Raw genomic sequence first — 24,568 nt, forward strand, 5'->3', positions numbered from 1 at the left:
GATTCCATTAAGTTGCAATGCTGATGCTGAGCAATGCTTCCAGTGACTAGGTGAACAGTGGCTGATATTTTGGTATTGGTATATCTGGTATTTTCTACTTTTTACATTCTTACATTTTATTACAGTTGTCTTTGATAATAAATATTTCACCCTGATGAGTCTGTAATGAATATTATAGTCAACTGGATAGTTTTTGTCCCAATTTAATGCAAGGAGCTATAAAATATTATGAAAAATGCTGGTATGTGTAATGTTTTAAACTAAATTCCTAATTTGTTCTGACGTCATACTTGCTCTTTAATATGACTCCTTTACTTTAAATCCTAGCAAGCTTTCCCCCCAGTAATTGTGTTATTGAATAATGGCAGGTTAACTGAGGTGAATTGCAAGGATAGATGTGGTACATGGTAATAGTTAAGTCTTTTAAAGAGCTGTTCATTTCCCTTTTTCTGCAGTGGAATTGCTTGAAGCGAAAGAGTGAGAGATTCCTCTGGTGGCCCAAGCTCTGTGGTAGGAAAGGGAAGATTGACTTGTGGCTCTGTCATTTCCTAAATCAAACAGGCCTTGTGAATCAGCAAAAGAGGGGAGAAATTAAAACTCTCAAAATATTCAGGCCAGGTCAGGAAAGTGCTTCATCTAAAAACATGGAAGAACCACAGAACCACAGGGCCTCATTGACTTTTGGAGAACATCTGTGTGGAGGTTCTGCAAAGCAGTGTGGGAGAGGAGGCTGGAATGCCACGGCTCTCCGACCGCCTCCAAAGCAAACACAAGCGCTCCCTGACCCAACCAGAACAGCACCTCACTGAAGGACATGTATGGTGAGAATAACTCTGCTCTAGAGCAAACTGGTGTACTCTGCCAGATGGTCTCTCTGGATTCTCTTGTGCCAAAAACATGCTTTGCAGAGTGCTCAAGAAAGGAAATGAGTCAGAGTATGTCCCAGTTTGACGTGGTCTTCTGAGCACACTTCGACCTACAACTTGAGTACAGGACTTACTCTGAATCGGCAGGAAACTTTTGACAACAGTAAAAAGCATAGTGGAAAAGTAGCTTGTAAGCTACCCTTTTCCCAAATAAGCAGCTAGCAGCAGTGACTTAAACCACAAATCAAATTTAATTTACCAGACATTCCACTTTTGGCTCAAATTGGTTTAAGGGAAATGAAGGGGAAAGTTGTGAACTGTAGAGCCTAATAAGAAGTATATGGGGAAAACTTGACTCACATGCAGTTTTCTCTCAAACAGATTTGATTTTGCTTGCCCTGCAGCTCCACTCTCAAATGGCAAAATCCATCTGATTATTGGCCGGCTCTGGTTAGAGCTAGCTAGGGCAGGCAGTAATTCTGCCTTGACTGTATGATGAGGCAGCTAGACTCCTCATGTGCAGAGCCACGTTGTTGTAGAATAGACTCCTCCAACTGCAGACAGCCCCTGTTTTTATTTATTTATTTATTAAGTTGTACAACTGCCTTCCCTCTCTTTGCCTCGGTCCCTCTCTTTTGCCTTTACCATTGAGTGAAGCACATTCCTTGGCCCCATCTGGTACCAGCATGGGATGTTTGGCTTGGCATAGCCAGACTTGTTCCAGCACGGCGCTTTCATGGAACAGGCAGGGGGAAGCATTCTGTGGTGTACCGCGCCAGCAGTGATGATAAAGAATGTTGCTCTGTCCTCAATCACTCTGTCGGACCTGTTTTTAAGATCCTCTTTTGTATCATGTTGTTTTCGTTCTACTTGTGTGTGCAGTGATTTCTGTCTGATCTCCAGCACCAACCTTTTTGATTTACAGTATTTATTATTTATATACAGAGCATTTGCTTAGACATGGTTTAGCTGTTGCAGTCTGGTATCATAATGAGTGTCCTGTTTGAGTCCTTTACTCTCTTTGAGGGATGTAGTGAGACAAGGTATGGGACCTGGACAAACTCAGACAAACACAACACAAACACAATTTTCTTAATGTTGTCATTAAGGCATATAGATCAGAAACAGAAGAATATCTATATTGTGGTCCTTTGTTTTTGTTTGTCAAGTCGATTAAACAATCTTCATCAGGTGCACGGTCCAAACTGATATCAGTAGAAAGAAATGCCAGCACTCAATGTCCTTTTGTCTTTTTAATATATGGGCAGCTAGTATGCTCAAACAACGGACATGTTTCAGCTGTCAGCGTTAATACTCAGATGCAAATTGAACTTATTGAACTGCACATAAAAATAGCCAATAAAACATGCAGTCAGCTACAGCATGTGCAGTTCAATAAGTTCTATAAGGCTAGTTATCTTCCACCTGCACACAGAGGAAGTTTAGTCTCCTTTTTATTTTTTGTAGCGGATCGGTATATTATATAGTACAAAAAATACATAAAATATTAAAAAAATTATTTAGATATATTGCAGTACTGATATTTTCACGGGCAGCATTGTAATTTCTATTTTTTATAATTCTATTTTTCTTGATACTAATTTGTAATATTTTTCCCTTTTTTTTTTTTTTGTTGATTTATGATTATTCTGTGTATTATGTACTTCTGACATTAGTCCTTATTGAATGGGGAATGTTTGTGCAGATACCCTGTCCATGTGAAGATCATCAAAGAACGCCATAGTCTTAATCTTATCTGTACAGGGTGTATGACTAGGCTCTCCGTCTCCTCTCTAGTCTTTTTATCTCTTGCCTTGTTAGTTTGGAGGAAATTGTGCAGCTTGGAAGGTGGGGGTCAAATAACCAGACGGCAGCTTACATTTCTCCCCTTCACCCGGCTGGCTTTCAGACTGAATATTTTTGCGCTCTGTTCTGGTCCATCTTCTGCTGTGAACTTCTAGATCAGCGGTGTTCAAGCATGTGCCATGGAGGGAGAGTCTGGGGGTTTTCGTTACAGTTCTCTTGGCAACAGGTGATGTCATGGATTGGTACACCATCGACCAGAGAGGGAGCAGCTAATCAGTGAAATCACCTGATGTAGTCTTTATTTGGAAGGAGAACCTGCATACTCTCTGCCCCGCATGGCACATGATTTGGCACCACTGTTCTAGATGGTTGTCTGGGCTCTAGTGGCCAATGCAGGTACTGCCATGCCATTAGAAGATGGCTGCTGCATGATATGAGGACTGGACAGGGAAGTGTGTAAAATGTCAGGAGGGATGTAACTTGGTCAGACTAGGCAATTATAATGCCAATTCTAAACCTGATTTGAATCTGGGTTGGCACAGATTATCCTGTAGTGTGAACGGGCTCAAGACTGCTGACTCTGGCCGTTTGACCTGGTGTAATTTTTTCGAACATTTTGTTGGGACAGGTCTGGTCTGGCTCATCTAGTGTGAACTGGTACAACACTTGCCAAGACTGAATTCTTTGAGTTTAGATACAGGGTGAAGAAAAAGAACATGAACCGGAAGAAAAGTCACATTCAACGACGACGCCCACTCGCGTAGTTTGTTAGTAAAATTCACAACTTTACCTGCATTTGTATATGCAGAATAGAGTTTACCCACATAACTCGTTGACATAAATTCATAGTATACATGATAGTAAGTAGTGTCAAGAAAAAAGCATAAATTAATGCTTGTGGTGCTCCTTTGCTCACCAAATGGAAATCATAGTTGGCCCACCTTTTTTATTCACCACTAATCACTGAATGTCAGTGTTGGGTTACAAACCTGTTGCATTTGAACTAAAGCATGGATGTGATTGATGGTTTATGAGTAGACAGTGTTCTCTGTGGTGCATTTATTGATCAGTATTTAAGTCTTCAATGATTTGCTACTACAGCCCAAATGACAACTTTTACTGAGCTACAGATTGACTTCTCTTGGTAATGTTTCAACAAGAAACAACTGGACATTTTTCCCTTGTTGTTTTGTTACAGCAAATAACACGTCCCTCACAAGACGACAAGTCAGACGACAAAAACGAAGAAGACAAATCTGAAAAGTCTGAGAAAAAAGAGGACGAGGAGAAGAAGGACGAGGAAGAGAAAGATGAAAAGGAGGACTCCAGGTGAGTTATGAATAATTGTGTGTCCCAGTGTCTGTCCAGTCCACTGGTAAAGGTGCTGGTTTCTGTCTGCTGCTTGTTTGCTCACCCAGTCTGATAGTTTTTGGAAGAGTCTTAGTAAATTATATATACATTATATTACTGCGCTCTCAGTAAATTATAGCCTTCATGTTATGCAACTGGATTTCTGGAGTCTTAGTTTGGGGATCAACATCCCTCTTTTTGTGTTGTAAAATGTGCCGGAGGAGGAATCCCTGCCCTTCTCAGGCATGACGGCTGACCAGAGCCACCCTGGTATTTGAATGCTCTTGAAAACAGAATTCTACCCTACAACACATTCACCTATGATATTCTGCTAATCTTGTAGAGTTAAATAAAAGAAAATCATCATTTGTATGTACTAACGTTTTCCCAAATCTAGAAATGAAGCAACACTTCCTGGACCTATTCCACTGACATTGAATAGGAGTGAACGGTCAGAATGAATAGAAGATGGTGCAATGAATCCACAGTTGGCTTCACATTCAATGTCAATGGGGCAGGCCCAGAGTTATTTGATCATATCATAGACTAGATTAGTCTTGGCTTTAAGATATTGCTTTTGAGTTGTCTATTATTCATCATCATCATAGGATAAATAAAAGTGAATTCTTTTTAGGCTGGATTTTCCCTTTCATAAAATGCTAAATGGAAAGTAGAAATGGTGGAGAGTGATGGGAGGTTTCGCCACCCCATGACCTGCTGGGGTGATGGATGCTCATGAGCAGAGCTGGGAGAGGACCACAGTGTCTATTTTGCCTCAGGGCTAGCAGACATTAGATAGATGACCACCCACTTGTTTACCCAGTTGACTCTGTGGGCAGCTAGTCTTGACTCATGTCCATCCATCAAATGACAAATGCATATACTGGTAAAGCAAACCTGCTAACGTAAATAGATTTAAGTCTTGCGTGGGCCAACTCTAAACTACTTGTATGATGTGTTCAGTCATGCAGGAAAAACAGATTATGAAATACTGTTATTGCTGAATCAAAAGGGAATGGATTTTTGCTGTACCACCGATCTTCATCATTTAGATGTGCAAGGTTAAAGCTGTGCTTTCCCTTCCCAAACCACAGGGACATTGGCAAGGACAAAGACAAGTGTGACGTTGGGGAGGACGAGGACGGAAAGGAGCAAAACACGCCGCGTGGCAGGAAGACTGCCAACAGCCAGGGCCGCCGCAAGGGAAGGATCACCACGCGCTCCATGGCCAACGAAGCTGCATCTGTGGTGGCCGAGGAAGCACCTCCCCCTGCCCCTGAGCCCGCCTTGGCGGAGCCTCCACAGCTCCCTAAAGCTGATCCAGCCCAGAAGGCCATGAAGGAGGCTACAAAACCCCAGACCCCAGTAGCTGCCATGGATGCTAATAAAGGTAAACCACCACACCTATTGTGCCTCTGTACTCTTTGTCCCTACGCAAACAAAGCATCACACACAGTATCTCAGACACCACTGGACCAATTACGCCAAATCTTTGGCGAGTGACACATCTTGCCATTAAGATCCAGCATTTTCAGCTCATTTTATTGTTTGTTGGCGTATTTTTCCTAATCCCACGGGTAACTGGCCAACATAGACCATGTGACGTCACATTGGAATTTCCAACACAGCTAGAATGGAGTTTGAAAAATTTCAGCTGTCCAAAACCCCAACGGTAAACGTCAGGTTTTGGTGTCAGAATCACAGAGCAACGGCTTCTTTCTAGAGTCACCATTTTGCACCGACATTCAACAGTCATGCAGGGAGAAAGGCCTCTTCCAGAAAAGGAATAGATACCAGTTTCTCCATCGACTGTAACCTCAGTAGATCATAATGCGGTGCAGCCACAAGACACAAGTGTTTTGAGTGAGCGGTGTGGCCGCAGCCATAGACACACCTCAATGTTCTCGAATTAGTTGGCTAGCTAACTGTATTCATATGCCCATACACCCACCTCTGATTGAAGCAAAAGGTTAATGGACCTTCTCTTAGGGTTGTCGAAAGGCATTCTGGGAAATGTAGGAAATCCATATCTGAAGTAGGTAGACGAGGCAGGTTGAGTGGAAACTAGGTTCACCAAAAAACACTTATCATAAAATAAAATAACTCCTGGGATAGAGTATCTGAGGGTGAATTGTTAATCATTGTTAATGATTAAAAAATGCAGCAATGCATTTATTGTGTTTTTGGTTAGGTACCAAGCATTGCATTTCCTTAGATGGCTATGTCAGTTTTTTAATTTATTTGGATGTAACATTATGTTGGACTCACCTGAACAGACTGGAGTTTAGTGCACACGCTTAATCCATGCTTTTTGTAACAACGGGTAACATTGTATTCTGCCTTCCATGATGCAATAACTTCAACTACATTAGTGATAGCAGCAATAGCAATAACCTATACAGGGTTGTCGTCAGTATTTTACTTTACCTTTAACAGTTACCATCAGCTGCCCAGAGTTGGGTCCATTCTATGACAGCACATTTATTTTGAGCTTTTTAGATATCATGTTATGATTTCTTATCAAAGGAAAGAACTTTGATTATTCATTTTTTCTCTCATTGATCCAGAAATTAAGTTTTGTCACTGATTGGCCTGAAGGGGATGCTGCATCATGCATGGGATCAAAGAATGGTCCCAGTTGTGCTGAGATCTTACGCGTTATAACCTGAAACAAGTTGTTTTATACACCACTTATGCCCTATTTATATATTTTCCCTGGAATAGCACAGAGGTATTTTATATGCGAGTGTGGATGTTGTAGAGCTCACGGCCGGAGAACAGTGCACCTCAACAGAAGTGGCTGAACAAGGCTTAGAGACCATTCAAAATAAAACTCTTGAGATTTTTTTTCCCTCCTTAAAAATCTGTAGATGTTCAAGCCCTTATTTGCTGGGAAGTGGGTGCAGTTGGTTCAACAGGTTCAGGTACTCATTGACTCTCTGCCGAGAGTCAGACAGGCCCTGTCATCCACTGCAGGTCTGTCTGCTCTGTCCATCACCATGGCAATGTGCTGCCTCCGGTAGAGCTGTTGTCATGGTTCTCAGTCACATACAAGAGCTCTTCTTCCCTTTGATGTCTTTGTTGCTTTCTCAGTGGCAGCTCAGGGTTTCAGGTATTCTCCAAGTCCTCTGTGTTAAGCTCGTCTTGGCGTTAATCTCTATAGTTAATTCACTGTGTTTTGTAAGCGTTCTGTGCTCCTCCGCCACCTGCTCCCTTCTCTGTCTGTTGAGTTATGTAAGGTCTGCGCCCTAATGTGATTAATTAACCCTCTGCAGTGTGTCCTTGCAATCCCTCAACCCTCTGACCTCTCTGGCCACATTCTGGGTGTATCAGGGATTTACCTAGGACTGTGTCAGGTGCAATCTCCCTGAGCGACTACATTGTGGATTTTATGTGTGTGTGTGCTTGCTCTCTAGTAACCCCTGCTCGGTTGCTTCTCAGAAGTGTGCTAGGCGCTAAAGGGTAGCTATCTGTCACTCTTGCCCAGTTGAAGTGGTGCCAGGCAGGCTCAGGCTGCTGCTGATTCAGTGGGGGCAAACGGTGGTGGCTTGATCTCGTTTCAAGTCATGGGGCGGGGGAGGGGTGTTTCTCTTCTTGTGAGGTGAGGTTTTGCATTGTAGATAGACACCCCTCCTTTTTTCATAGCTCCAACTCTTCAAAGGGCTACGTGAGATTAATGACCACCTCAGCGGGGGCTAAACTGTCATGGGGAGAACATGTGAGTTTTGCCACGGGAGAGGGCAGCCCAGTTCAGCAGACATTTGTTTGACTGGGAGTAACAGACTGTATGGCCGGTAGACCTTCGGTAGGAGCCGTCTAAACAGTGAGAATTGATCTCCTCATCTTCGAGGCGGGTGGGGGGCAAGCCTCCTGTTAATGTCAAGGGTTCATCTGCTGCTATATTTGTCCAAATGTTTACACAATCTGAATGGGTGCCATGGAGGAGAGTAGGCCAGGGTTCACTTAGCCCTCTTCAAGCTAACCGTGCACTTCTGTTCTGTGAATTTTGTGGGGGGTGTGGGGCTGTGTGGCCAAGCCGAAGCAAGGAGGTGGAGAATGTGTGTGTGTGTGTGTGTGTGTGTGTATGTGAGTGAGATGGGGCAGTGTGACAGTAGAAGCGGTGGGAGGGTGTTGGGCTGGCTGTTCTATCTGTCTGTTTGTCTCCATCCAAGGCCATTTCCCAAAGAGGGAGGCACGGCTCTCCACTCCTCCACTGTCTGGCGCTAGATCAGCTGACCAAGGCCCTCCCCCTGTGGATTAGAGAGGGGGAGGGCTTGTTCTGGGCTGTGGGGAGGGAGAGAGAGAGAGAGAGACGGAGAATGAGAGAGCGTGAGAGAAAGGGAGGAGAGAGAGCTAGAGAGAGAGAGTGAGTGAGGCAGCAGGTCTCAGCAGCCCCTGAATGTAAACAGATTATTAGATTAGTGGCCATGAGAAGGAGGCGGCCGAGGAGAGGACTGTCGCTCTCTCCGTCTGTATCTCTCTCACCCTTTCTCCCTTTCTGTCCGTCAGCACTGATGGGGCTGTTTCTTTTCTCTCTGTGATTTAGCTGGCACTATTGAAACCGGAGAAACTTCTCGCTGGACCGAGGAGGAGATGGAGGTTGCCAAAAAAGGTAGCGTTTCAATTCATTTTTCTCTCTCGCTGTGTGTGTGTGTGTTGCTCTTTTCCTCTCTTGCTGTGGCTCCTCCGCATTTTATGATCTTTCCCTGTTTTTTTCCTTCCTCTCTCTTTCCCTTTCCCCCTCCGGTTGTCCGATCTTGCCTTGCCCTGCCTGTTACATACATGCGAATGCATTGCACATGCATTCACACATACAGAAACTTGGGCAGTGCTCTACTGGAGGCTTTCAGGGAACGATAAAGGGCTTCAGGGAGTTTTTTTTTTCTTTTTGTTGTAGCTGTACTGCTCCGCTTGCTTCTCAGAAGTGATCTATTAAGGCCATCCATGAAGCAGCAGAGCGTGACAGTTGCGGCTTTCTCCAGAGATCACTATCTATTATTCACATTCAAACACTTTGTCAGACCCTCTACAATTTTTGAAGTTACTTTAGTCTTTTAAATTCTTCAAAATGTTTATTGCATGCTGTGCCTGGTCTTAGACTGCACCACTGCAGCCACTAGTCAGGTCATCTGCCATGCAAGTGTGGGCATGGCAGATGACCCCCCCCCCCCCCGACCCCCAACCCACCCCAGCCCCACCACCACCCCGAACCCCCCTTCGCTCAGCTTTGTTGGTCTAGGCTCTTACCTAGAGGCTCTTGAGGACTAAGACCAAGGGACTGGGGGAGAGTAAATAAAGGGATTAATGTGGATTAATTAAGACTCTTGGGTGGGTTTGGGAGATTTGCTCCCCCATTTACCAGAAGACATTGCTGCTATGATCTCCTCAGGCATTCAGACCTGTATGCTAGAGATGTCTCTGTAGATTAGTGTACCTAAAAGAGACCCGCGCCAGCTCTACTAGTCATATGATAAAGCAGGTTTATAAATCATTATCAGCTATGCTATGGCTGGTCATGTGTGTATCGTGCACAGTTAACACAGTGCCCCTCTACGAGTCAAAGTTGTAAACTTTTAATCTGCATAAGCCTGGGTGTTTAAATGAGGCTAATAGATCCCAGGCCTTGTTCTCAAATCAGAAGTTTTCCCTGAGGGTAAAGGAGTGAACATGAGCTATGTGGGGGGAGAAAAAAGAACAGTTCTCATGTATTGTGGCTCATGCCATTTCACACTTGTACTTTAATTGGACTGGTCTGAACCAGAAGTTTGCAGTTTTTCCATTGGTTGTCAGTTAGTCAGTTGTTTCCCATTGTTCACTGACAAATAAGCCATACTTATATATAAGCCAAGCAGATGTGTGAACAAACAGAATCATGTCATATCCAGGATATAGGACAGATGGATAATCCTGGTGTTTTTTTCTTTTCATTTGTGCCAGTTGTCTAGGTTGCCCCTCTCCTTTACGTTATTCCTGCTGCTGTCTGCACACAGTCAGCATAGTTGGGGATATAAGGGCTCGTTTTCCTCCCTTCAGAGGAAGCCATTTGCTGCCATTCATTCTTGAACTGTATGAAAAACAACTTCCACTGACTTTGCCAAAATTGCCAGAGCGAGATAATCCATCACAGTATACATGAAGCCTTAATGTGGTTTTGTCAAAGTTTCTGTTTCATTGTTTCATTGTTCCCAAACTGAGTGTTTTCAGATCAGTCACTCTGCTCACTGTCAATCACCTGACACCCACAGGAAGAAATAGAGTCTCTGCTTGGAAATAATCCCATTGACACATCCATATCTTTTTATTTAGGGTGTCTTAACACACTAAAGTATGCTCTCTATACTCTGATTCAACAGCACTGAACAAGGCAGCTGTGAAAACCTCTGTTAGCAGTCTAACAGAAGCATGTCATGAGCAACAACCCATTTAAATTTAAATCATGATGCATGCATTTTTACGAGATGGTTCCGTCTACACTTGCCTGTAAGACACTGTAACATTGTGACCTTCTAACAATCATGTAGAATACTAATATATATTAAACAGTAAAGGCCATGCTGTTCAACGTTTCCAAAATGGTTCTCATGAGATGCGGTGGGAACTCAGTCTTTGAACTGCACAGTTCAGGGAATTCAGAAAAGGCCAGCGCACTACAATTATTGAGTCGCTGTGTATTGAGTTCCATTGCTAGAATAATGTAATTGATTGATTCAAAGTGACTTCTCATTGATTGAATGCAAATTCTTGTTCTTTTCGATTCCCAGGAAAGCACAAAAAAATGTCCAAAAATTACTTGAAGGATGCTAAAAATCTCCCTGGAAAAATCTCTACCACACTCTGAATGAGTTTGCCATGATACATATATTTGTTATGCCATGTCAAATGTCTACAAAACCATGGCCTCAAAAACAAATGCAAGTTTTACTATTTTTCATGACCAGTCCACATTATATTTTGTTAAGGCAGATCGTAATTTTATACAATATAGTAGAAACAAGATTATTCAGTTCAGTTGACAGAAATGCCATTGGGGTTTTAATTATATTAAAGTAGTATAGTATATTAAAAATGTACTCTATTAGGGAGGAAAACCACATAAACATTAATTTCCCACCCTGGGTTTGGTGTGACTGTGCCATATTATCTATATTATCTTCTGTCATACCAAATGCAAACTGAAATGCAGCTGCAAAACTGAAATTCCTAGTGAACTGTGAGTTTTGTGAAACTGTACATCTGGTTTGCGTCCCGGATGCTTTTAGAGAGCCCCCCCCCCCCCAAGGAACTAGGCTACTCCATTTTTTCATCTCTGACATGTTAGCTGCAGGACTTGAGTAAGACATGTGAGGGAAGTTTCTGATGCAACAACATGTGAGGAACGTCTCGTGTTGACTTTTCTCAGTGTGTGGCGCAGCTGGCCACATGATGGGTTCAGTGAGGCAAAAATGGGAAACATTCGTGAACACAACTTAAACAATGTAAGTGCTCTTCAGGGTACTGCTGACAGAGTTAGTTATGTGTAAGAGTGTTTATGGATTATTTACGGCTGCGAGATGGACAAAGGATAGAAATGTAATGTGCCATACTGGTCAAAATGAATGAGGCTACACAGAGATCTGAATATCCATATGGCTTAGCTAGTGTGCACTGCTAGGGCTTTTCTGTAAGTGCCGTCTTTAGGCAGCTATATCACATCCTCCTGAAACAAACGCGATCATCCAGCCTGACTTCCTCGGTTTGTCTTTGATTTTAAGTGACTCCAGACAAGACATGAGTCGGAACAGTCCTAATGCCCTCATTCATTTAGCTGGAGCAGTAATGGGGCTTTGTGCTCAGCTCTATGGTGATTTGTCAAAATGCCAGTATCCCTCATCTCAGTAGGGCAGAGTGAGGTAAGCAAGGCAGGGAGGGGAGGGGGGGAAGGTCACGAGGGTTATGGGATTTAGAGAGGAGACACCCTAATGTCAAAGGTAATTGGCCGGCTTCCAATTCGCTGCAGCTTGGCAGCGTAGCTTAAACGTTTATTGAGACAAAGCTGATTGTGAGCTTAGTGTTGGTCAGGATGGGGCAGATCATCAGCAAACCATAGCAACAGGGACCCCTGGGGTATAGTGTAATTTTGCAGTAATACCAAAAGTTTTACTTCAATAAGAATACCCAAGCTGCTTTTCATCCTAAACTGATGCCATTAAGAACCAGTTGAGAGAAAGTTCAGCAATTTTATACTACTACTGATACACCATGAAACTCTAGTACAGAGTGTCAAAGTCTGTCAGGGTCAACACCGGCTTGGAGGACAAGGCTAAATCACTATGCTGTTCCTTTAACAAGCCTGCAGAAGAGTCCTATTTAAATACATACAATTAGTTTCTTTGTGTAATATAGCTTCAGCTTTTATATTGTACATGACAAGTGATTGCGGCCATATTCAGCTGTGTTCTTTAAAGCCTTGAGAGGCTGCTGAGCTTTCCATGCTGAATTGTCTCTGTCCTGTGCTAGGGCTAGTTGAGCATGGACGTAACTGGACAGCCATTGCCAAAATGGTGGGCACTAAAAGCGAGGCGCAGTGCAAGAACTTCTATTTCAACTACAAGAGACGACACAACCTGGACAACCTGCTCCAGCAGCATAAGCAGGTACAGCATATTTGCTTTCATTTGCTTTCTGTCACTGTCAGCCGTGGGACTATTGTAATCTATTAAATTCAGGATGCTAATGTGGTGTATTTCTCTTTCCCAGGACACACGGCGGGCTCGTGCTGATAGGTCTCAAGGTGAAGGTCTAGCCACAGCATCACCTGATGATGAGGAGGACAACCCAGATGACAGTGAAGGTCAGAGAGATGGAGGAGACAAAGCATGTGCACATTCCCAAACACACACACACACACACACACACATGCACAAACACACTTGATTCGTTTTGGACTTTTCCTCCTGTTCATGTGAGGTGCGAGTCATGGGGCAACCTGGATGAGGGATGTCTGAATATTTTTGTATCCACTTTTTGCACTTTGCTCATAAAGCTTCATGCCTGACAGGAGCGAGTGACTAATAGAAAGTAAAGAGGGCAAGGAGAGAAAGAATGAAGTGATAAGTATGGTGCAAAGCTGGGTTGCTGTTGTCCAAAACACCCTCTGAATTGTCATATGAGGATTTCATTGGAGTTGATGGCAAAGCCTGAGTGTTTTTTCGCTACTGTCTGTAGTTTTAATGAGAGGAAAAAAAGGATCAAATGAAAAAGGGGCGGGAAGGAAGAGATAAAAGATATGAACTAATTCCGACAACTGCGGCGCCTGTTGCGTAACAGTCCCATGGCTTTGAAGACTCAAGAAAGCTTGCTGCTTGGAACACAGAGTGCTGGTCCACTTGTTTGATCCGGCAGGCCTCCCATGTCTGTTTCCCCCCTCCACTCCAAAAGTCCTGAAAATACCCTTATCTTTGCTGGCATTATGTGCTAAAAGCAGCCTACTGTAAAAAAAAAAAAATTAAATGCCGTGCCATGCATGGGAATAGGTCATTAAGTGTGTGGCCAGATTAGTTTCCATTTCGTTCCAGTCACTAATGTCTGCAGCAGTTCCCTAATCTACCTTTGGCCATCTTTCTTTCTTATTTCTCATCTCTCTTTCTTTCATGCTTGCTAGCTTGCTTGCTTGAATCTCCTGACAGAGGAGAATTTGATGGAAAGTCAGATTCTTGTTTGTGGTTTTTTTTTTTTTCTGCCTTCTCTTGGACACAACCTCAGACCCACTTGGACAATCAGTTTATCAGTGCAATTTAGTATTTTAACACTAATTCTTTGACTATGATAAAGTCAGAAAAAATAAAAATCAACTAATGTGATGCATGGTTTCATTTTCAGTGCTGATATATGCTAATGTAACACTTTGTTTCAGTTTAATTTGACACAACTTTGGAAATCAGCATATAAATATTTTTGCAGCATTTCTTTTTTTTTCATATTTGCTTGCAAGAGTTGCAAGATGCTTTGAAACTGTTGATTTTTAAGTTGCAGTATAGTTTGGAAGTGGGACCACCTCATAAAGTAACAGCCACTTTTTAGTTGGAGTTTGTCAGATCAGCCAATAGCATGTGAGTTTTGTTAAATTAATTTTTAGGGGGGGGGGGGTTCTTTTTTTAAACAAACAAAGGGGTTTCATTTGTCCTCTTTGTTGAAAACCGACAGTCCTAGCACAGTCTTATATGATTTAAGTGGCCTCCAGCTCACAAGATAGCAGTGGCGACAGCAGGAGTCACAAGGTTTTTTTGCCATGTTTATTTGACTTTCTCTTTGTCTCATGGAAACCCAAACTGTTCGTAAGAGGCCTTGGTGATCCACAGCCTGCAGATTGTCACATCATATACTAGACCTAAGAATACCAGAGGGGGCATTACAGCAGTATTGCAGTATACTGACAGACATTGTGATGTTTGCTATTTGTAAGTTTACTAATGCTGCTTCTATGATTTTGGTTTGCTACAGTTTAAAATATGCAGCTGCAAATTGTCTGCAAAGACATGCATATCTAGACCATGATCTCCATGGCAACAACTGCAGTGTCAGACAATATGCCACCCAACGGAGGCAGGAAGGGTTTTTTAATATGTTGTTTCTATCGCACAGAGATATTATTTTCAGGAACTGAAGTAATGTTTTTTATAACTTTAAGATTGCAGATTGGCTGATGTCCAATTTAATGTCTACATTCTTGTTTTTTGAGATACTTACAATGAAAATAGAGAAGGAAAGAATGATTAGTTTTTTATCTTGGAAGATGTCATTTAGTATCTTGGAGGTCTTGGTCTTGGCACAAGCAAACCTTAATGGAATAAAGCAACATCCTCAAATAATCAGAGATTTGTAGTAGAGCAGATACAGGAGCAACTGACCAGATGTGCCAAAGAGGTTTATTATACAAAACTGTAACAATGGATAAACTGAGGAAGTGTGGAAAGGAGAGATGTGGATTATGAAGTGTTTCATCATGGTAAAGCACCACAACTCTCACCAACATTTGAGAGGAAATGAGCAGGCATAAATTCTTTGCCTATCAGAAAAAATAACTCCCTGAAATGAAATGCCTTTGTATGTAATGGAGGGCAAGCAGGAAATGAAATCTCATCCAAATAAAAGAAAGGGCAGCGAGGGGCGGCTGGTGAATGTGTAATGCAAGCAGATGTGGGTGAGTAACAGTCCCACCAGAGATGGTCAGCATCTAAGACTAATACCTGACTTGGTCCTGTGATCAAACTTTCAGCGGATTGTTTGAGTTCTTTGCGCCCAGGGGTGCGTCCAGTGGGCGAGGTATACAGAATGAACAGAGTAGGAAATCAGTTGCATAGGGAGATACTGTAGATGCCGTCCTGTAGATGTTTTTGGATTGTTACTTGGAGCCTATATTACGGGGACCGTGGTTTCTTTTTTAGTGGTTTACTTTGGTTTATTCATTAATTCATTCATTTATTATTCAACATGCATGATACTTGGGGTCCTCCAAGTAAGGCATCTATTAAGGGACCCATGTTTGTTCAGAAATGTTGAGTTTGAAGTAGAAACTGATTATTTTGATTTCCATGGTATAGCGTGTTAGTGACTGCTGTTGATAAGGAGGTTGTTGACGATAAGAGGCAAGTTTATGGTATCTTGGAGTCGAGTGTCTTATCAGTGCTGAGGGCAGATAAAGCAGATGGTGGTTCTAGGGTGCTGGAAATTATTTCTTATACTTGGTGAGGTGTCTTACGGTTATTTCAGTAAATCATCCATGATGGATAGTGCCCCCATAGTGACCCCAGTGACATACCAGTACACAACCATTTCTCTTCAACATCCAAACAAGGTTGCTTTATAAGCACTTACTGTGGATTTTCACGTAAGAGATAGTTTTGTTAGACCCTGTATATCAAGGTGCCTGCAGGTCTTGAAAAAGTCTTAAAATGTCTTAAATTATATTGTCTAAAGTCAAGACCGTAAAAGGTATAAATGCTGTTAAGAAGAGCATATTAAGTCTTAGAAATCTTAAAGGATAAGGCTGGTGTTTTTTAATGCATTGCTTACCGTCAACAAATCCTATGAAAATAACAAAATCAGCAATGATTTTGTTTTGCCAGCAAGTCTCGTCCATGTAGCCGGTGCCCAATGCAGCCATGTCCCAGCAGCCATAGAACTCCATTGTATTAAAAAAACAATTAAAAACACATGAAAGAGCCATGCCATTGCTCTGGGTAGAATATTTCATCATCGTGATGCACCGGGCCTGCCGACTTTTTCCTCAAACAACTTAATAAGTCGGCTGTAAACACTTTGCGATCTCAGGAAAGTAGTTCCGTAGCACCGAAAATAGTCCCCGGCGTAATGAAGAATTTGTTCCCATTTGAATTTGATTTGGTAATTACTACAACGGTTTAACAGTGGTAACAGTTAGCGATTTTTAACATTGAAACTATGTCTTTGTGAGCTGTATTTCAAGGTTTTTAGCTTACAGTTGGAGTCAATGACTTCCGAGTTGATGGCTAAAAACGGTACGTGGGAAGTCAGAAAATAACGGGAGTAGAGCAAACGCATTGTTGATTTTGTTATTTTCATAGGATTTGTTGACGGTAAGCAATGCATTAAAAAACACCGGCCTTATCCTTTAAAAATTGACTTTTGAAATAAAGTAGAAATACCTTAAAAATTATTGTTAAAAAATGTTTTAAAAGTTGTAGTTGCTTGGTACACTGTTTTTCCAGTGAGAAATCAGCCCAGTATGTAGATTTATGTTCTGATACAGTTGTTTTCATTTTCATCTTTATTTCATTTGGGAAATCAGTCTTATATTTCATCCTAACTGCCCTTAAAAAACAAGGTCTGTAATTTGTTGCAAGTAACTGATGTTGCAAACATCAAATATCTTTGTATGTTGTTTGACATGTTCTTATTCCCCCTTGTTCCCCTCTTGTGCTTCCCCAGGTGGTGACAACAGCTCTGACACTGAGAGCGCCCCCTCCCCCTCCCAGGCTGACCCCTCCAAGTCTGGTGACTCCAAGAGGGCAGACAGCGCTGCAGGAGACGGTCAGTGCTCTGACCAGGACAGAGGTCAGGCCAGCAACGGGAAGGCCCTGGAGCCTTCATACGGGGAACTTCGTGTCAAGCAGGAGAAAAGCCCGGAGAGCGAGACTGGCTCTCAGGAGGAAAGGGCCAGAATGCCTGCCTATATGGGCACGGTGCACCCCAAGACCGAACCCCAGGATGTGGACATGAAGACCGTAGAGGTTCAGGTCAAGATGGAGCCCGAGGTCAAGGAGAAAGGAGAAAAGGTGGATCATGGTGAGAGGCAGAGGGATCTCCACTCAGATAATGACTCCAGCGCCACCTGCAGCGCCGACGAGGATGTGGAAGCAGAGCCTGAGAGACAGAGGTGCGGTCCCTGCATATTCACTGGGCTCATGCCGTCACGTTGTCTGTACATTATTGTCAGCAGAGTGTTTACAGTACAAGGTGTGAGTGTTCATGGATTGAGTATGACTGATCTGTTTTGCTTTGTGCCTCCTCAGAATGTTTTCCATGGACAAGCCTTCGTTGCTCAACCCTCCAGGTACGGTGCTGGTGTCCTCAGCCAAGCAAGCCCAGCTCAACATGCAGCAGCTGCAGGAGCGGGCCGCTGCCATCCCACCCATGGTTAGTCACTATAGCAACCTACTCATTTTTTATCAGATTCATCCATTCAGAGAGGTATGGAGGCAGGCAGCAAGTTGAAAGCATTTCTCATTTAGATTAACCTTCCCAGCGAGGGAGTTCATGCGCATGCATTTCCCAAATCAGTCAGTCATGGTGAGCCACTTGATCACATTTGATCACATTAACCACTTGGTCACATTAATTATTGGCATTTAAGTTGTCAACCTGTTAATTTGTGGCCACCATCTAAATACAATATGTGCCCAACTGTTGCACTGCGTGCTGTGCTGACATGATTCAGTGTATTCTCATCAGTGAGTCAGGATGATTTTATTTACCAAGGTTTAGATACTGTAAGCCTTCGACATACAAAGACTTTGTTACCTGTTATTCATCCAGTATGTCCTTTATCCTTCTACAAGGATGGTTCAAAGATATGCTTGGAGTGTGTTTTTCATTCAAAACTTAATCAGTGCAAGCTATGCCATGCTTTTGTACTCATTAGATGGTTTGGTCAGTATCTCGTTTACGTTTGTATTTCACATTCCAACTCATCTGGACTTTTTCCCCCTCTCCTCAACTCCTCTAGGTGCCTGGTGCTTTTGGCCCGGGTGGCGTGCCCATCAGTGGCTTTGCCATGTTCCAGCACCAGATCAAAGCTGTGCATGAGTCGGCACACCAGGAGGACAAGCAGAGGCAGGATCAAGGAGACCTGGAGCGCAGACCCCCATTCAACACCCGCAGCCCCACCGTACTAGACAGAGAGGGTAAGAGAGCAAAACAGCCCTCTTTCTGTCTTCATCTCTCTTTCTCTGATTCCTCGCTCCTTCAGCCTCCTTCCCTGTGGCTCCTAGCAGTAGACTATTTATAGCTAATGCATTTTTTAGGTCCCATTCATTTTCGTTCAGTTTCAAAAAAGGAAATGTTAGAGGGCGATCCGGACTGTTGTAATGTGGTTCAGCCAGAGCCAAGAAAAAGAAGTTAGGTGACCCTGTTTTACCCGTGATGTGTATGGAGAGCCGAAGGCTTGGTTGATGTTCCTCTTGAAATGCGTTTTGGAAGGAGAGAGGGACTTTGTGTTGTCTTTTGAAGGTGTAGGCTTGAGTGTGTCAGAGTAGGACACTCTATGCCTCCGGGCAGACAGACATAATTCAGCCACTTAGCTTCAGAAGGCATAGTGGCAAAGTCACTAGATAGACTGCATTACTGCTTGATTGTGCAAAGCTTTTAGCACCTCAGTCAGGAGTGCTGTGAACTGGCAGTAGGCCACTTAGCTTTGACATCAAGATATTTGGGTTACATATTATTCAGCAGGGATGTGCCCAAGTTGGCGTGTTAGTTGTACATTCTCACCCGTTGTAGGTCAGCTCAATGCGCACCAACATTGAGTTCTTCTCTTAATAGTGCATGTCTTCCCTTTGTCCTTATACCTGTGTACTGCAGGTAAGCCCTTCCCCTACATGCCTTATGACATGAAGCTGGCTCTGGACCAGGAGGCCCAGTCTGGTCGGCCAGGCTCTCCCTACAGACTCTCCCCCAGGGAGCTGAGCAAGGCCTCACCCCAGCCCGACCCCAACGCCCCCAATGCCTCCCGCTACAGTGTGCCTCCAGGTAACAGCACACATCTTCTCCTCCCCCCTCTTGCCTGCTCTTTTCCGATCTCCACCGTCACCATCCTCCCTTTCCTTGCTTAATATTAGCTAGCCTCACCGGACTCCTCATGAGTCTCTTGTGTTGAAAATGGAGGTGCCTTTTTTGGCCATGTTGGAAATAGAATGGTATTCAGCTTGGACTAAAACACAGTACAGTTTGCACCACTGTTGGATCTCAGTTTGACATATGGTTTGGCTTTGGCATCTTTAATCTATTCTAGCCTATTGCCCAATTTTATATCTGTATGTTCGCTTGCTTGATGATCTTTCTTTGAAGTTAAAGCCATGTAGAGCAGAGAGGAGAACTGGAATTGAGCTTTAAATCCTGTCTTGAACTAGGGTTGACAAAGTATTTAGAGTTTTCTCTTATCGTTAGGTATATTGAACTTGTTTGAATGGGATTGAATGCAAAATGTTTTACTGCCTATACTACATTACAGTTATACCATATACAGGTTTTATTTAGCCAGTGAAATTTTGAAGTCTCTAGCAGGTCTCTTGAGAAATATTAGATCAGAAGAGCCGGGCTCTGTGTATTTGTTGGTTTGGTTTGGTTGTGCGCAACACTTTTTGCAATACGTAGTGTGTAGGAAAATTATAGTATGTGCTCTTTAGGCCATGCAGAGCCTTAAGAGCCCTGCATAAGAGAAATACAGTATGCGCTCGTACACCAGGCAGTACGGTAGAAGTCAAACAAGCATCAACTAACTAGACGCTGGTGCGCTATACATCCACATACCAGGAAGTAGCTTGGTGATTTTCTAATTGTAGTTGCTAAATCACTTCTGTGCTACCACAGCAGTTTGGTGTTAACAGGTGGAGTTTTTAAAGTCAACGTAGTTTCATTCAATTATGCCAAGCCTCCACCCAAGCACCTAGAAAGTACTAGTGCACTTTTTGACCACACCTCTAATCTATCCCCCTGTTAGGGTATTTGAAAACTTTCACATCTGTCTTTTTTTTTGTTAGCATTTGGTAGCGATGTTAGTGTGAGTCAAGGGATGGGGGGGATGAAACCATTTTGTTTACTTTCAAAAGTTCTAGTAATAGTGATAGAACTGAAAGGACTAGCATTTGATTTTGATGCTACTAGTAAATTCTGGGCTTGTCATGTACTTCATTCACCTGCATCAAACATAATACGATGCATAATTCAGAACAGGTCATGTCAGACTAATAAAACATATAATTGGTAACAAAATTTGCAATATGAATATCAGCTTGGGAGGGAAAGAACTAGATCCCCACGAGGAAATACAAAATAATGGTGAAAAGGTCTGATTAGAGCACAGGTTGTGTCTCTGACAGCAGTAAATGCTTAGTCCTGTCCATGGTAGGCAAACCAATCAGTGTGCAGGGATAACTTTTCCTAAGAATAAGACATCAGTTTTCACTAAAATTTGACTGCAACAGTTTTTCTCATGTGTCACACAGGGCAACATATTTCACATTAAGTCGTTGTCCCTGATGGTGAGCTGCAGCATGAATGTTAATGTTTCACCAACAGTCTCCCTGCAACAGGGATTTATAAATCCGTCATGGAGTGGCTTGTTTTCTTATCTCTCCCTGTACAAGCTAGCAGGATGATGACGTCTGTGCCCGCTGGAGGAACTCTCACACAGCCATTTGCATTTTTGATTTTGTAGAGTGCAGGGCATAAGGCGTGCTTCCTGCAGGGAGGTTACTCTCGGTCTGTCTCTGTCTCTGTGTGTGTGTGTGTGTGTGTGTGTGTGTGTGTGTGTGTGTGTGTGTGTGTGTGTGTGTGTGTGTGTGTGTGTGTGTGTGTGTGTGTGTGTGTGTGTGTGTGTGTGTGTGTGTGTGTGTGTGTGTGTGTGTGTGTGATGATCCATTTAGTTAGCCATCTCCCACAGTCTGCTCTGCTTTCCCAGGAGACAGCAAAACAGACAGCAGGCGTGGGCCAAGGTTACCTCAGGCTTAGGACAGGCTATTAACTGAGGTCCTCTATGCTTCACCGTTCACTTCAGTCTGTCTGAATGATGCTGCATGATATTTTATCATGCAGTCTTTGATGGGAAACAGGGCTTGATGGAACTCTTATGTTGGGTGTTTTGGAGTTGCGGTGTCTGGCAGAAAAAAAGACATTTAGAGGAAAGGTTTAGTTTACTGTGTGAACTGCAGGCCGTGACACTGCTACTCCTCCCTGTGATAAGTGTTTAGTGGTTTTGGGGAGGAATTTGCTTTGATGGATTTTGCTGTTTAGTCCAATATCTATTGTCCAAAGGTAGTAATCACTGGAATCTGAGTCTTATTTTTGTTGTTTTTTTTTCTCTTCCCACCAGTCCTCCACCCAGCCCCCAACCAGCTGGTCCAGAGCCTGTCGGATGGAGTCCGGGTGACGTTCAACAGACACAGTCGACCTCTCAACATTCCTTCTCCTCCTCCGCTCATTCCAACCTCCAAGCCCACAGACAAGCCCTCCTTCATCCAGGGAGGCTCCATCTCCCAGGTAAGACACCAGGGGCACAGGGATGGAGGGGGAACCATTGGAGCATCGCCATACCCACTTCACACACATCCTGGGAATATTACAGTATGCTGACGACATGGTGCTCTGGACATAGTTCTGTCAACTCCCAATTTTATTTGCCCAATCGCCAAACAAAACAGCAATTTTTAACACTGTTATCATTACCCAATGTCTCAACTTTGTAAATAGAGTTTGACCTGGATCTCAACTCTGATCTTAACCAGGAACATTTTCAGGGGTTGACTCACCCGAGTCTACACTGTCTCACTGACTGTGCATTCACAGTTGTGGGCAGTGGGAGAGGATCAAATTGCATCATATGTAGTGGTCTTGTGTGGCTGCAAAGTTTTGAACGATTATGAAACTAAATCACATTGGTGGGGAAACGAGGAAGCATGGAAATCTGATTGACTGTTGACGGCCGATGATCGCAGTTCAGGCATAGCCAATTTCTTTCAGCAGACAAGCTTGTTGACTGTCTGCATATCAGCTGAGTTTCCCTGGTCGCTCAGCTCTACAGGAAATTAATGGACTTCTGGTGACTTGTTGTTCATGTTGCTTGCAGTGTGAACGCACAATAACAGTTGACACAAGTATTTCCCTCGTAACTAGTCCAGTGTAAAAGGTATATAGACTGTGGAACATAGACTTTACTTTTTGATTTGTTGATAAGCGATTACTCGAATCATTACATCAATGATGACATCAATACCACAATTTGTAAATATATTGCTGTAACACCATAGGGCCAGCCTTTTCAACATCACTCTCTTGTTTATGCACAGTCACTGACCTGCCATTGCAATCTGTCCTCCTTGTTCCTGCTGTTTCAGGGAACTCCTGGCACATACCTGCCGTCCCACGCTGTCTATGGGCCAGAGGGGACAAAGAGCTCTGTGGGCTCCATATCTCTGGGTCTGCCTCGGCAGCAGGATCCCAACAAGCCTGGTAGGACAGCAAACAGTCATCACACATCTATTACTTCACTGTTTCTCATTATTGCCAACTTGCTCTCTACCATTTGGTTGGCATGAATCTCATCATTCAATCCAAGTTGGGCCAGACACCATTCTGCCTTCAGTGAATAAATGACTGTCCTAAATCTCCCCTAAACATTCCCCCCCTACTGTGATTGTGTCCCTGTCTATATCGTCCTTGAACAAGTGCTTTCCACAGACAGCCCATCCTACAAGCAGCATCTTGTTCAGGACATGCTCTCAAAGTGTCAGAGCTACATGACAGTTCTTCAAATTGAGTAATTACATGATTTAATCTGACTAATTAAATGCAATTGTGTTTTTTTATTTTTTTTTATTTATATCTATCTCATTAAACTCATTCAAAGGTTTATAGTGAGTAAAATCTTTGACATATTTTCCAATCAAACAGAACACTAAAATACTGAAAGACTAATTAATCGCGTACTGCAACCATATAGCCACAAAATGGTCATTGTTAATCTAAGTAGTGAACAAATCTTGCAATTTTTTCTTTTGTTGAACGTGGCCTGTGCACAGATTTTTACAGAACAAAATTCATGACATTAGAAAAAGAGCAGGTCTGTAACTTTAAACACACATTAACTACAAACCCTACCTAGTTTTACGACACCTCTGAGGGACTTTTCAATTTTTTTAAGTCCATCAAGTCTCTATCTCTCAACGCTGATTTTCTGGTTTGCAACGGTGAACTGGGTGAAATGCTCCACCACAGAGCAGGTGTCTTCCCTCACAGCTCGCCTACTGACTACCGCTGGTCCAAATCTAATATTAAGAAGGCGTGTAAAGACTCATACTTTAATCTTAAGTACATTGATCAATAATTTATATCAAAACATGTCATGGTTAATTATTTTCTCCACTATCTTCTTTGGCTAATAAGAAACTTGTGGTACCAGAAAGCCTATCTGAAAGGCTTGGGTAGTTAGGTTCAAGGTGTTTGCACATGCAAATGTCCTCTTTTAATGGTGCAGTGGATAATTTGGAAACAAGTCAAATAACTGCTCAAAAAATTATAAAAGTCCACTCAGAATGTCAGGAGCATTAACACCTTTTAGGGGAAAAAACAGCTCATGTTATTCTTATGATCCTAGGTAGGTTAATATTGATGAACATCAACTCTCTAAAAAGCCAAGACTAATCTGTGATGCCAAGATACTTCAATGACAATAAATAGAAGACTGAATTTTCAGATTCCTACAATGTTTGTTTGATCTTATCCATCCATTAAAGGGCTGATCAGTATGACTGAAAAGCTCATTGATTATCACAAATTGCTCAATATCTTCACATAATCCCATGCGAATAAGGCTCATATTGTCCACATTGGTGTCTGATTCCCATCACTGCTGAAGCCGTTATTGCTCATCTACATTGCCGCAAAATCTTGACTGTCCCCCATTTCCATAAATTGCTGCATCAAATGAGATTGTGCAAGTCTGTCGAGGATAAGATGACCATAACAGAGAGGTTGATGGCAAACATCCTTGCAGCACGGCTCTCTGCTGTTTACCCAGACCTGACAGAATGTGGCACACTGGTGCAGAAGGAGTGAGCGTCTAGTTGGGTTGGATCAAAAGCCATTTTTCCTCAGTACACCTCACATCTTCCCTCACATGTGACCTCTGAGGTTTCCACACACCATCTCCCTCTGGTCTCTCTCACCTAGGGAAAACCTATTTGCACGTACCATACATTTTTACCAGAAAATCATGCTCTAGATGGCTCAAGGTAATCATATGCGTCATTTGGAAA

At 42.9% G+C, this 24,568-nt stretch overlaps 1 protein-coding gene across 2 annotated transcripts in view; it reads left to right on the forward strand.

Moving 5' to 3' along the window:
- Positions 1-24,568, forward strand: part of ncor1 (nuclear receptor corepressor 1) — a 69,202-nt gene that overhangs the window by 32,283 nt on the left and 12,351 nt on the right. Inside the window, exons 15-25 of one of the 2 annotated variants that reach the window (XM_071525937.1) lie at positions 3,871-4,001; positions 5,117-5,412; positions 8,569-8,634; positions 12,519-12,655; positions 12,759-12,852; positions 16,968-17,415; positions 17,552-17,675; positions 18,265-18,442; positions 19,119-19,286; positions 21,628-21,794; positions 22,649-22,763. In XM_071525937.1, coding sequence (XP_071382038.1) covers positions 3,871-4,001; positions 5,117-5,412; positions 8,569-8,634; positions 12,519-12,655; positions 12,759-12,852; positions 16,968-17,415; positions 17,552-17,675; positions 18,265-18,442; positions 19,119-19,286; positions 21,628-21,794; positions 22,649-22,763 — 1,924 coding nt within the window. The remainder of the gene's footprint in view (positions 1-3,870; positions 4,002-5,116; positions 5,413-8,568; positions 8,635-12,518; positions 12,656-12,758; positions 12,853-16,967; positions 17,416-17,551; positions 17,676-18,264; positions 18,443-19,118; positions 19,287-21,627; positions 21,795-22,648; positions 22,764-24,568) is intronic. The other variant, XM_071525938.1, reaches the window with a different exon arrangement.

The sequence above is a fragment of the Centroberyx affinis genome, unplaced genomic scaffold (assembly GCF_046629955.1).
Source record: "Centroberyx affinis isolate AG114_WGS23_722 - 3 ecotype Tasmania unplaced genomic scaffold, CSIRO-AGI_Caff_v1 ptg001368l_1, whole genome shotgun sequence".
Taxonomy (NCBI): domain Eukaryota; kingdom Metazoa; phylum Chordata; class Actinopteri; order Beryciformes; family Berycidae; genus Centroberyx; species Centroberyx affinis.